Source organism: Gobio gobio, assembly GCF_949357685.1.
Source record: "Gobio gobio genome assembly, chromosome: 5".
Classification (NCBI taxonomy): Eukaryota; Metazoa; Chordata; class Actinopteri; order Cypriniformes; family Gobionidae; genus Gobio; species Gobio gobio.
Genome location: NC_137101.1, coordinates 59,311,507 through 59,322,761, shown reverse-complemented (window position 1 = coordinate 59,322,761; position 11,255 = coordinate 59,311,507). Strand labels below are relative to the sequence as shown.

At 45.3% G+C, this 11,255-nt stretch overlaps 1 protein-coding gene across 2 annotated transcripts in view; it reads right to left on the bottom strand.

Moving 5' to 3' along the window:
* Positions 1-4,175: 4,175 nt before the first annotated feature.
* LOC307126696 (uncharacterized protein) overlaps positions 4,176-11,255 on the bottom strand; it is a 30,268-nt gene continuing 23,188 nt past the window's right edge. Inside the window, exons 1-3 of one of the 2 annotated variants that reach the window (XM_079817341.1) lie at positions 10,995-11,134; positions 5,991-6,827; positions 4,176-5,052 (exon numbers count right to left, since the gene is read on the bottom strand). In XM_079817341.1, the coding sequence (XP_079673467.1) occupies positions 4,370-5,052; positions 5,991-6,822 (1,515 nt within the window). In that variant the 5' untranslated portion in view covers positions 6,823-6,827; positions 10,995-11,134 and the 3' untranslated portion in view covers positions 4,176-4,369. Of the gene's footprint in view, positions 5,053-5,990; positions 6,828-10,994; positions 11,135-11,255 lie in introns of those variants that run through there. The other variant, XM_079817340.1, reaches the window with a different exon arrangement.

The window sequence follows — 11,255 nt, the reverse complement described above, 5'->3', positions numbered from 1 at the left end:
TATAATGGGAGTATTACTGATTTATCCCAATTTATGGAATAGTCGGATATATTTGAGTAGTTGTTGAAAAGTTTAATGATTTCTGACAATGATTTTTCTGGTTTCTGTATGTATAGTATAATGTCATCTGCATATAATGATATTTTATGTTCAGTATTGTTTGATTTATAATATTTTTATTTTGTCTGATAGTTATTGCCAATGGTTCTATAAATAGTGCAAAAAGTAACGGCGATAGTGGGCATCCCTGCCTGGTGCCTCTCTGTAATTTAAATGGTGATGATATAATGTCATTGGTGATAACTGAAGCTGTTGGTGTACTGTATAACAACTTGATCCAGTGTATGAAATTATTACCAAAGCCATATTTTTCTAATGTATGCCTTTTCGGCGTCAAGTGAGACGATAGCCGTATGTGTTTTTTGTTTAGCAGAACTATTAATTATATTGAATAGTCAACGTGTGTTGTTGGATGAGTGGCGTCCTTTAATAAAGCCTGTTTGATCTGGATGGATAAGAGTTGGAGTGCTTAATTCTAGACGATTTGCTAATGTTTTACTAATTATTTTCACATCTGTGTTTATAAGTGATATTGGACGATAACTAGAGCATATAGTTGGATCTTTATTTGGTTTAAGGAAGACTAATATTAACGCCGTGTTCATATGTTGTGGTACTGTGGATTGTAGTTTGATATCTGTAGTAGCTCTTTGGAATAGTGGTGAGATTATTGGCAAAAAGTGTTTATAAAATTCTGATTGGTAACCATCCATACCTGGGGCTTTATTGTTTTGGAGTGTAAATAGTGCTTTCTTGAATGCATCTATTGTTAGTGGTTCTTCTAATATTTCTATTTGTTTAGGGCTTAATATTGGCATTTTTTTTTATGTTTTTAAAAAATAAGTCAACTTTATTACTTATTATTAGTTCCCTTTCAGTCGGTCACATTCGACGCCTTTCAGTGCTCGGAACCGACCTGGTGGCTCCTCCCTCCTCACTACCCTCGCGATGCAGCTGTGTCCGGCGTCCGCTTCCAACTAGCGTGGTGGCCCGTATCTCCCGTCCAAGGCCTGTAAGTTCTCTTCCGGTCTGACTGCGAAGGCTTACAGGTTACTCCGGGCCTCCACCCCACCGCCGGTCGTAGCACCTCCGGCTGCTCGTCGCCGAGGACGTCCGCACGCCGCCGCCTCTGCTCCCACCAAAGCCCAGCAGCAGCCTCCACCCGGGCGTTGGCGCGGAGACGGCCGTGGGAAGGACGTCCAGCCTGCTCAGGCCCCTGCCAAGCCAGGTAGCAAGCGCCGTCGCAAGCGACCCTGAGACAGGCCGTCCAGAGATAGAGGAAATTGCTCTTCAAATCCTTGTTTCGCCTTTGATTTCTGTTCCGCAGCTGGCCCCAGTGCCAAATTTTCAATAAAAGAGCAGTTTCCAATATCTCTGGGCCCCAAGAGAGCGCACTTGGCGGTGTTCGACGCTCCTCTCCGATTGCCAGCAGGGGGTGCCGGCTGTGGGGACGCACACAAGCGGCCTTCCCACACTTACACACCCCCTCAGCGGAAGCAGGTAAGTGTTGCACAGCACACTCAGACCCCACTTCGGGCTGCTCCCATGCCGTCCGAGTCGGGTCCCTGCACGCCGCTACGCTCCGGGTACGTCTGTGGTGCCGTTGGTTCCGCTTGCGCGGTCGCTGGGGGCCTGGCTAGTACCCCCGGTCCGCCTTGCTGGCTCATCCGCACCATCAGACTCGGCTATGTGATTCAGTTCGCCTGGCACTCCCCCAAGTTCAGGGGCATTCACTTCACCTCTGTGGCGAAGGCAGACACCCCTGTGCTCCGGGCGGAGATCGCAGTCCTGCTGGCAAAGGACACGATAGAGCCGGTCCCTCCAGCTGATATGAAATCTGGGTTCTACAGCCCGTACTTCACTGTACCCAAGAAAGGTGGAGGGGTTACGACCGATCTTGGACCTGCTGTTCTTGAACCAGTCCCTTCACAGGCTACCGTTCAGAATGCTAACGCAGAAACGCATCTTCAGGTGCATCCGTCCTCAAGATTGGTTTGCAGCGATCGACCTGAAGGACACGTACTTTCATGTCTCGATTCTCCCTCGACACAGACCGTTTCTACGGTCCAGTTGGGTCTTCGGGTCAACTGGAAGAAAAGCAAACTCTGCCCCGCGCAGAGGATCTCTTTTCTCAGGATGGAGTTGGATTCGGTCGCCCTGACAGCGTGCCTCACCAAGGAGCGCATCCAGTCGGTGTTGAACTGCTTGAATTCGTTCATATGCAGGACAGCGGTACCACTGAAACATTTCAGAGGCTCCTGGGGCATATGGCATCTGCAATAACGCCGCTCGGATTGCTTCATATGAGACTGCTTCAACGCTGGCTACACGACCGAGTCCCGAGATGGGCGTGGCACAGCGGCTCCCTCCATGTCTCAGTAACACAGGGGTGCCGCCAAACCTTCAGCCCGTGGTCGGACCCTTCATTTCTACGGGCAGGAGTGCCTCTAGAACAAGTGTCCAGGCATGCTGTTGTCTCCACGGCTGCCTCATTCACTGGCTGGGGTGCCACGTACAACGGGCTTGCAGTTTCGGGTCTGTGGACAGGGCTACAAAGGCAATGGCATATCAATTGATTGGAGTTGTTAGCAATTTGTCTTGTGCTGAGCCGGTTCAAAACGCCGCTACAAGGCAAGCACGTTCTAGTCCGTACGGACAACACTGCGGCCATTGCGTACATCAACAAACAAGGTGGTCTACGCTCCCGCCGAGTTGTCCCAACTCGCCCGCCATCTCCTTTTATGGAGTCAGAAGCATCTGAGGTCGCTTCATGCCATTCACATTCTGGGCCTATTATGACGGAAAATGACGTCATAGGGACGTCATAATTTCAATCGAATTGGCTTGAGGCAAGGAATCAGGGAATTTTGTCTCTATCCCTTATGGTTCAAAAGTTATTAGAAGAGTAGTAGTGGTACCACCACACCTGTCCCTAACTTTACCCTTAAACTTACCCATACCACCGCATCTGTACCTAACCCTACCCTTAAACTTACCCATACCACCACACCTGTCCCTAACTTTACCCTTAAACTTACCCATACCACCACACTTTTCCCGAACTTTAACTTTAAACTCACCCATACCACCACACCTTAAACTTACCCATAGCACCACACCTGTCTCTAACTTTACCCTTAAACTTACCCATACCACCACACCTGTCCCTAAAATATGAACACTAAGTACATTTGACTTATTTTTTGATTTAAGTACATAGTAGTTAATTCCACCTAATATAAAGTGAGACCGATTTCTTTTCTGGTTAAATTTTATTTTCCCCTGGCTCTTTGTTGCTGCTCTTTTCTTGTATTTTAGACTTGCATAGGACGTAGTTTCTCTTTGTTGGAACACCTTCAGACCTCTAGATGGGCGTTAACGGTTGCATATGCTGCGCACCAGTATCGGCCCATAAAGACATGGATGAGCGAGTTTGGTGTGGAGGAACTGGACTGGCCTGCACAGAGTCCTGACCTCAACCCGATATAACACCTTTGGGATGAATTAGAGCGGAGACTGCGAGCCAGGCCTTCTCGTCCAACATCAGTGCCTGACCTCACAAATGCGCTTCTAGAAGAATAGTCAAAAATTCCCATAAACACACTCCTAAACCTTGTGGAAAGCGTTCCCTGAATAGTTGAAGGTGTTATAGCTGCAAAGGGTGGGCTGACTCCATATTAAACCCTACACCCTATGAGGTTTATGACTGGATGACCGTTTTATGGTCCTACGCAGATGATATAAATACATTTAGATCACTTAACTTAGTGATTGCTATCAGGATGTGAAGAGACATTCAACCAGCATAACAAATTTTTTTTTTAAGTAAATCACCTACCCTGCCTTTAAGGGATACAATGATAAGACTACAGGGGGACTTAAAAAAACTAGTAAATCAAGAAATAAACCAAACAGATCATTAGTAGTAGTTTAGTTGGTTGATAAGTTATTAGTTGATATATTACTAATCACTTGATGTCAACATTTTTTAGCATCATCTTAAAGAAAAGTTTAATCATGAACAAACCATTAGTAAATGATCATAATCTAATTTATTGATGTATTGTGAAGTTGTAAGCTGGTTCAAAGGCACAAAGATGCTGAAGCAGTGTTTTAAAGAGGAGTAATTTATTTGTTTTCAAGTTAATAAACATTTAAAAATGACATGTAGTCAAGGGATTACAGTGGGTTATGGTAAATAATCTAAAATATAAACTATTCATCACACATAAACATTTCATATCACTTACAGATCTTCTTGTAACAAGTTGTGTGTAACGTGATCTCATGATCATATTAGTACGTAAAGTCAGTCTGGCATACTTGCATTTGAAGAGTGAATTCTCATGTGGATTTTAAGGTTTCCATTTCGACTGAAACTATTTCCACACTGAGGGCATGTGTAAGGCTTCTTTACAGTGTGAATGTTCATGTGTTTTTCAAGGGTTTGTTTCTTACTGAAACCTATTCCACACAATTTGTAGGTCAAATTCTTCTTTCTAGTGTGACTTTTTATGTGGTATTTGAGATGTTCTTTCTGAGTGAAACTCTTTCCACACTGATGGCAGGTGAAAGGCATCTCTCCAGTGTGAGTTCTCATGTGGACTTTAAGGTTTCCTTTTCGACTGAAACTCTTTCCACACTGATGGCAGGTGAAAGGCGTCTCTCCAGTGTGAGTTCTCATGTGGACTTTCAGGTTTCCTTGTTGATCGAAACTCTTTCTACACTGTTGGCAGGGGTAAAGCTTCCTTCCAGTGTGAACTCTCATGTGGACCACAAGGTTTCCATGCTTATTGAATCTTAGTCCACACAGATGACAGGAGAATTTACTGATAGTCCCTGTCTTTCGAGCCCTTTTTTGTGAGGATGTTTTTTCAGTCTGTGAGCAACTAAAAGATTGTTCTTTAGTTTTTACACCACGAAGTGTCTTGAATGGATCTTTCTCTTTCATTTCATTCAGTTCTTCGCTCTCCTCTTTCAACGGAATCAGGTCTAAGGAAACAAAATGACATAAAAGTTAATCCCAGTTTAATGCCACAAAGAAATCATCAGACATCAAAACATTTAGACAGATAAAACATTAAAATAACATGTTTTCTAGATCCCATACATCAGGTGTGCCAAAAAAAAAGCATTGTGGTTGTGTCTAGGTGCAGGTCCACCATCTGATCTGGATACGACTGACTACTTTAAACCTCTGTATAAACAGAGAGACTAACATTAGCGTAGATGCCCTTCTTCTGATGATGCAATGGGTACATCAGGTGTAATGGGAAGTGTTCCCGGTTCATGTAACAGATTTGAAAAATAGAAATTGATAATGTTCTATGTGTATGCCATAGTAAAGAGATTTTAGTCTAGAATTTGGTAACAATGCTAGGAAGACTGTTCCAGAGTTTAGGTGCTAAATAGGAAAAGGATCGACTGCCTGCAGTTGATTTTGATATTTACCAACTGGACAGAGTTTTGAGACTGCAGTGGACGTGATGGAGTATAATGTGTTAAGAGCTCGCTCAAGTATTGGGGAGCTAAACCATTTAGTGCTTTGTAAGTAATAAGCAAGATTTTAAAATGTATGCAATGTTTAATAGGGAGCCAGTGCAGTGTTGACAGAACTGGGCTAATATGGTCATACTTCCTGGTTCTAGTAAGAACTCAAGCTGCATGCGTTTTGGATCAGCTGCAGTTTGTTTATTAAGCGTGCAGAGCAACCACCCAGTAGAGCATTACAATAATCTAGCCTTAACTGTTCAGCATTTTGGATTGAAAGCATGTGTCATAATTTAGATATATTTTTAAGATGGAATAATGCGGCCCCTCTCCTTGAACTGTCACCTTATCGTGGTGGAGGGGTTTACAGATCTTCTTGTAACAAGTTGTGTGTAACGTGATCTCATGATCATATTAGTACGTAAATCAGTCTGGCATACTTGCATTTGAAGAGTGAATTCTCATGTGGATTTTAAGGTTTCCATATTGAGTGAAACTGTCTCCACAGTGAGGGCAGGTGAAAGACTTCTCTCCAGTGTGAATTCTCATGTGGACTTTGAGGTTTCCATCTTGAGTGAAACGGTCTCCACAGTGAGGGCAGCTGAAAGACTTCTCTCCAGTGTGAACGCTCATGTGTTTTTTAAGGTTTCCATTTCGACTGAAACTATTTCCACACTGAGGGCATGTGTAAGGCTTCTTTACAGTGTGAATGTTCATGTGTTTTTTTAGGGTTTGTTTCTTACTGAAACTTATTCCACACAATTTGCAGATACAATTCTTCTCTCTAGTGTGAATTTTTATGTGGTATTTGAGATGTTCTTTCTGAGTGAAACTCTTTCCACACTGATGGCAGGTGAAAGGCGTCTCTCCAGTGTGAGTTCTCATGTGGACTTTAAGGTTTCCTTTTCGACTGAAACTCTTTCCACACTGATGGCAGGTGAAAGGCGTCTCTCCAGTGTGAGTTCTCATGTGGACTTTCAGGTTTCCTTGTTGATCGAAACTCTTTCCACACTGTTGGCAGGGGTAAAGCTTCCTTCCAGTGTGAACTCTCATGTGGACCACAAGGTTTCCATGCTTATTGAATCTTAGTCCACACAGATGGCAGGAGAATTTACTGATAGTCCCTGTCTTTTGAGCCCTTTTTTGTGAGGAAGTTTTTTCAGTCTGTGAGCAACTAAAAGATTGTTCTTCAGTTTTTACATCATGAAGTGTCTTGAATGGATCTTTCTCTTTCATTTCATTCAGTTCTTCGCTTTCCTCTTTCAACGGCATCAGGTCTAAGGAAACAAAATGACATAAAAGTTAATCCCAGTTTAATGCCACAAAGACATCAACAGACATCAAAACATTTGGACACATAAAACATTAAAATAACATGTTTTCTAGATCCCATACATCAGGTGTGCCAAACAAAAAGCATTGTGGTTGTGTCTAGGTGCAGGTCCACCATCTGATCTGGATACGGCTGACTACTTTAAACCTCGGTATAAACAGAGAGACTAACATTAACGTAGATGCCATTCTTCTGATGATGCAACGGGTACATCAGGTGTAATGGGAAGTGTTCCCGGTTCATGTAACAGATTTGAAAAATAGAAATTGATAATGTTCTATGTGTATGCCATAGTAAAGAGATGTGTTTTTAGTCTAGATTTTGGTAAGCAGACAGAGTATGTCTGCTTCCCGAACAATGCTAGGAAGATTGTTCCAGAGTTTAGGTGCTCAATAGGGAAAGGATCGACCGCCTGCAGTTGATTTAGATATTCTCTGTATTATCAACTGGCCAGAGTTTTGAGACTGCAGTAGATGTGATGGAGTATAATGTGTAAGGAGCTCACTCAAGTACTGGGGAGCTAAACTATTTAGTGCTTTGTAAGTAATAAGCAAGATTTTAAAATGTATGCAATGTTTAATAGGGAGCCAGTACAGTGTTGACAAAACTGGGCTAATATGGTCATACTTCCTGGTTCTAGTAAGAACTCGAGCTGCTGCGTTTTGAACCAGCTGCAGTTTGTTTATTAAGCGTGCAGGGCAACCACCCAGTAGAGCATTACAATAATCTAGCCTTAACTGTTCAGCATTTTGGATTGAAAGCATGTGTCATAATTTTGATATATTTTTAAGATGGAATAATGCGGCCCCTCTCCTTGAACTGTCACCTTATCGTGGTGGAGGGGTTTGAGTACCCGAATAATCCTGGGAGCTATGTTGTCTGGGGCTATATGCCCCTGATAGGTCTCCAAAGGCAAACAGGTCCTTGGTGATGGGCCAGACTAAGAACAGTTCATAAACCCTCTATGAGCACAGTTAAAACAAGGGCCGTGACGTCGCCCTGCATGGTGCAGCCGGGGCCCCACCCTGGAACCAGGCCCGGGGTTGGGGCTCGTATGAGAGCGCCTGGTGGCCAGCGTCCACCCATGGGGCCCGGCCGGGCTCAGCCCGAAGGAGTGACATGGGGCTGCCCTCCTGTGGGCTCACCACCTGCAGGAGGGATCATAAGGGACCGGTGCATAGTGGATCGGGCGACAGTCGAAGGCGAGGCCCCCGACAACCCGATCTCTGGACATGGAATCTGGCTTTAGGGACGTGGAATGTCACCTCGTTGGCGGGGAAGGAGCCGGAGCTTGTGCGGGAGGTTGAGAGGTACCGACTAGATAGTCGGGCTCACCTCTACGCACAGCTTGGGCTCTGGAACCACACTTCTTGAGAGAGGATGGACTCTCTACCACTCTGGAGTTGCCCATGGTGAGAGGCGGAGGGCTGGAGTGGGCTTGCTTATAGCCCACCAGCTCAGCAGCCATGTGTTGGAGTTCACCCTGGTGAACAAGAGGGTCGCTTCCCTGCGCCTTCAAGTCAGGGATAGGTCTGTCACTGTCTTTTGTGCCTACGGGCTGAATGGCAGTGCGGAGTAACCGGCCCTCTTGGAGTCTCTGGGAGGGGTGCTGGAAAGTGCTCCGACTGGAGACTCCATCGGTCTACTGTGGGACTTCAACGCTCACGTGGGCAGTGACAGTGACACCTGGAGGGGCGTGATTGGGAGGAACGGCCCCCCTGATCTGAACCCGAGCGGTGTTCTGTTATTGGACTTTTGTGCTAGCCACGGCTTGTCCATAACGAACACCATGTTCAAGCATAAGGGTGTCAATCAGTGCACGTGGCACCAGGACACCCTAGACCAGAGGTCGATGATCGACTTTGTGGTCGTGTCATCAGACCTTCGGCCATATGTCTTGGACACTCGGGTGAAGAGAGGGGCGGAACTGTCAACTGATCACCACCTGGTGGTGAGTTGGATCCAATGGCGGGGGAGGAAGCTGGACAGACTCGGCCGACCCAAACGTACTGTGAGGGTCTGTTGGGAACGTTTGGCCAAGCCCCCTGTCAGAGAAATCTTCAATTCCCACCTCTGGCGGAGCTTCGACCGGATCCCGAGGGAGTCTGGAGATATTGAGTCCAAGTGGACCATGTTCTCCACCTCCATTGTCGACGCGGCTGCTCGGAGCTGTGGCTGTAAGGTCTCCGGTGCCTGTCGAGGTGGCAATCCACGAACCCGGTGGTGGACACCAGAAGTAAGGGATGCCGTCAAGCTGAAGAAGGAGTCTTCAGGAAAACGGCCTGGGAGGAGTTCGGTGAGGCCATGGAGAAAGACTATCGGTTGGCCTCGAAGAGATTCTGGCAAACCGTTGACACCTCAGGAGGGGGAAGCAGTGCCCTACCAACACTGTTTACAGTGGAGATGGGCACCTGTTGACCTCAACTGGGGATATCGTCGGGCGGTGGAAGGAATACTTTGAGGATCTCCTCAATCCCACCGATATGTCTTCCACTGAGGAAACAGGGGCTGAGGGCACAGAGGTGGACTCGTCCATCACCCGGGCTGAAGTCATCGAGGTAGTTAAAAAGCTCCTCGGTGGCAAGGCACCAGGGGTGGATGAGATCCTCAAGTACCTCAAGTCTCTGGATGTTCTGGGGCTGTCTTGGCTGACACGCCTCTGCAGCATCGCGTGGCGGTTCGGGACAGTGCCTCTGGACTGGCAGACTGGGGTGGTAGTCCCTCTTTTCAAGAAGGGGGACCGGAGAGTGTGTTCCAACTACAGGGGGATAGATAGATCGGAAGATATGGCGGAGCTCAGAGACAATCGTGTTCGTCTGTTAAGAGGTAAAATAATAGCATTAATACTGCTCGGTTTCTCGCAGAAACTGATCGTTTCACTAGATAAGACCCTTATTCATCATCTGGTATCGTTTAAAGCCCTTTGAAGCTGCACTGAAACAGTCATTTGGACCTTGAACCGTTTGGAGCCCACTGAAGTCCATTATATGGAGAAAAACCCTGGACTGTTTTCATCCAAAACCTTAATTTCTTTTCGACTACAGAAAGAAAGACATGGACATCTTGGATGACATGGGGGTGAGTAAATTATCAGCAAAAGTTTATTTAAAAGTGAACTAATCCTTTAAAGACACAGATGACCATGTTGTTTCTTGTTTTACAGTTTCTTTAATGTTAACCAATCAACGTTTTTGCATCCATGTAGATTTCGCTATGTCTGCTATTTACGTTTTCACATATAAAGAGAACACATATTAATTCGGTTGCAAGTGTTTCAATGTTTTGCGATCACAAGAATGCATAAAACAACTCAATCAAGGCTTTTAAGTCCAGCTGCTTACACATCTAGAAAAATACAATATACAATGATACAATATATGTTTAAGTCACAGGACCAAGGTATTCAACGGACCAAAAACCCCTGGGAAACCCCCAGAGGAAACCCTGATGAGGCCCAATTAAGCCCAGAAGTGACAGTGGAAACACGACTGGCCCTAGCAAGCTCGCTTTGGGCCCGACAGTGGAAATATAATTAATGTTGTAGCGTACACTGGCTCCAGCACAGACATTGCACACAGTCCAGGACTTGGCGTCCGACTCAGTAGTGCTGACACTGCAGGAGTCATATCTGGTGAGAGGGCATACACTGTATGTAGACAACTGGCACAACAGGGGGCATTCCAGAGAGCAGGTTATGTGACATAACTGGGTATGGTTTAGAGTAAGTAACGGATAACCTCAACTTTTGGTTCCAAAAACAGAGGTAACTTTCAGGGTATGCAAGTAGTCATAGCAACTCACTCTCTGAACATAACCTGCTCCATCCAGTACAGCTCATGATCCAGGATTAGCTTACTTCAGAGGTGTTCAGTGCATGCGTGCCCTATTGACTTGTGACTCGTCGATTCGTTGCTCTGTTGAGAATGTCTTGTAAGTTAACCAGGAACATACTCTGAGTTGGCTGAACTTACTCCCGGACGTGTTTTTGGAACCAGCATACCTTGAGTAAGCAAGGTTTGGGTTAATCAACCAAGAGGTCAGGGTATATGTGACGGTAAGATAACCTTGCTTTCTGGAATTCCCCTCTTCATTTGAGTACATAAACACTTACGACATCAAGGGCGCAAAATCAGTTGTACATATGAACAACTTGTACAAATGTTTACTTTTCTTTATTCTACTTCTCTCCTACTTCGTGTGAATTTTCATGTGTTTCTTAAGGTTTCCATCTTGATTGAAACTCTTTCCACAGTGAGGGCATGTGAAAGGCTTCTTTCCAGTGTGAATGTTCATGTGTTTTTTAAGGTTTCCTTTCTGAATGAAACATATTCCACACCATTGGCAGGTGTAAGGACTCTCTCCAGTGTGAATT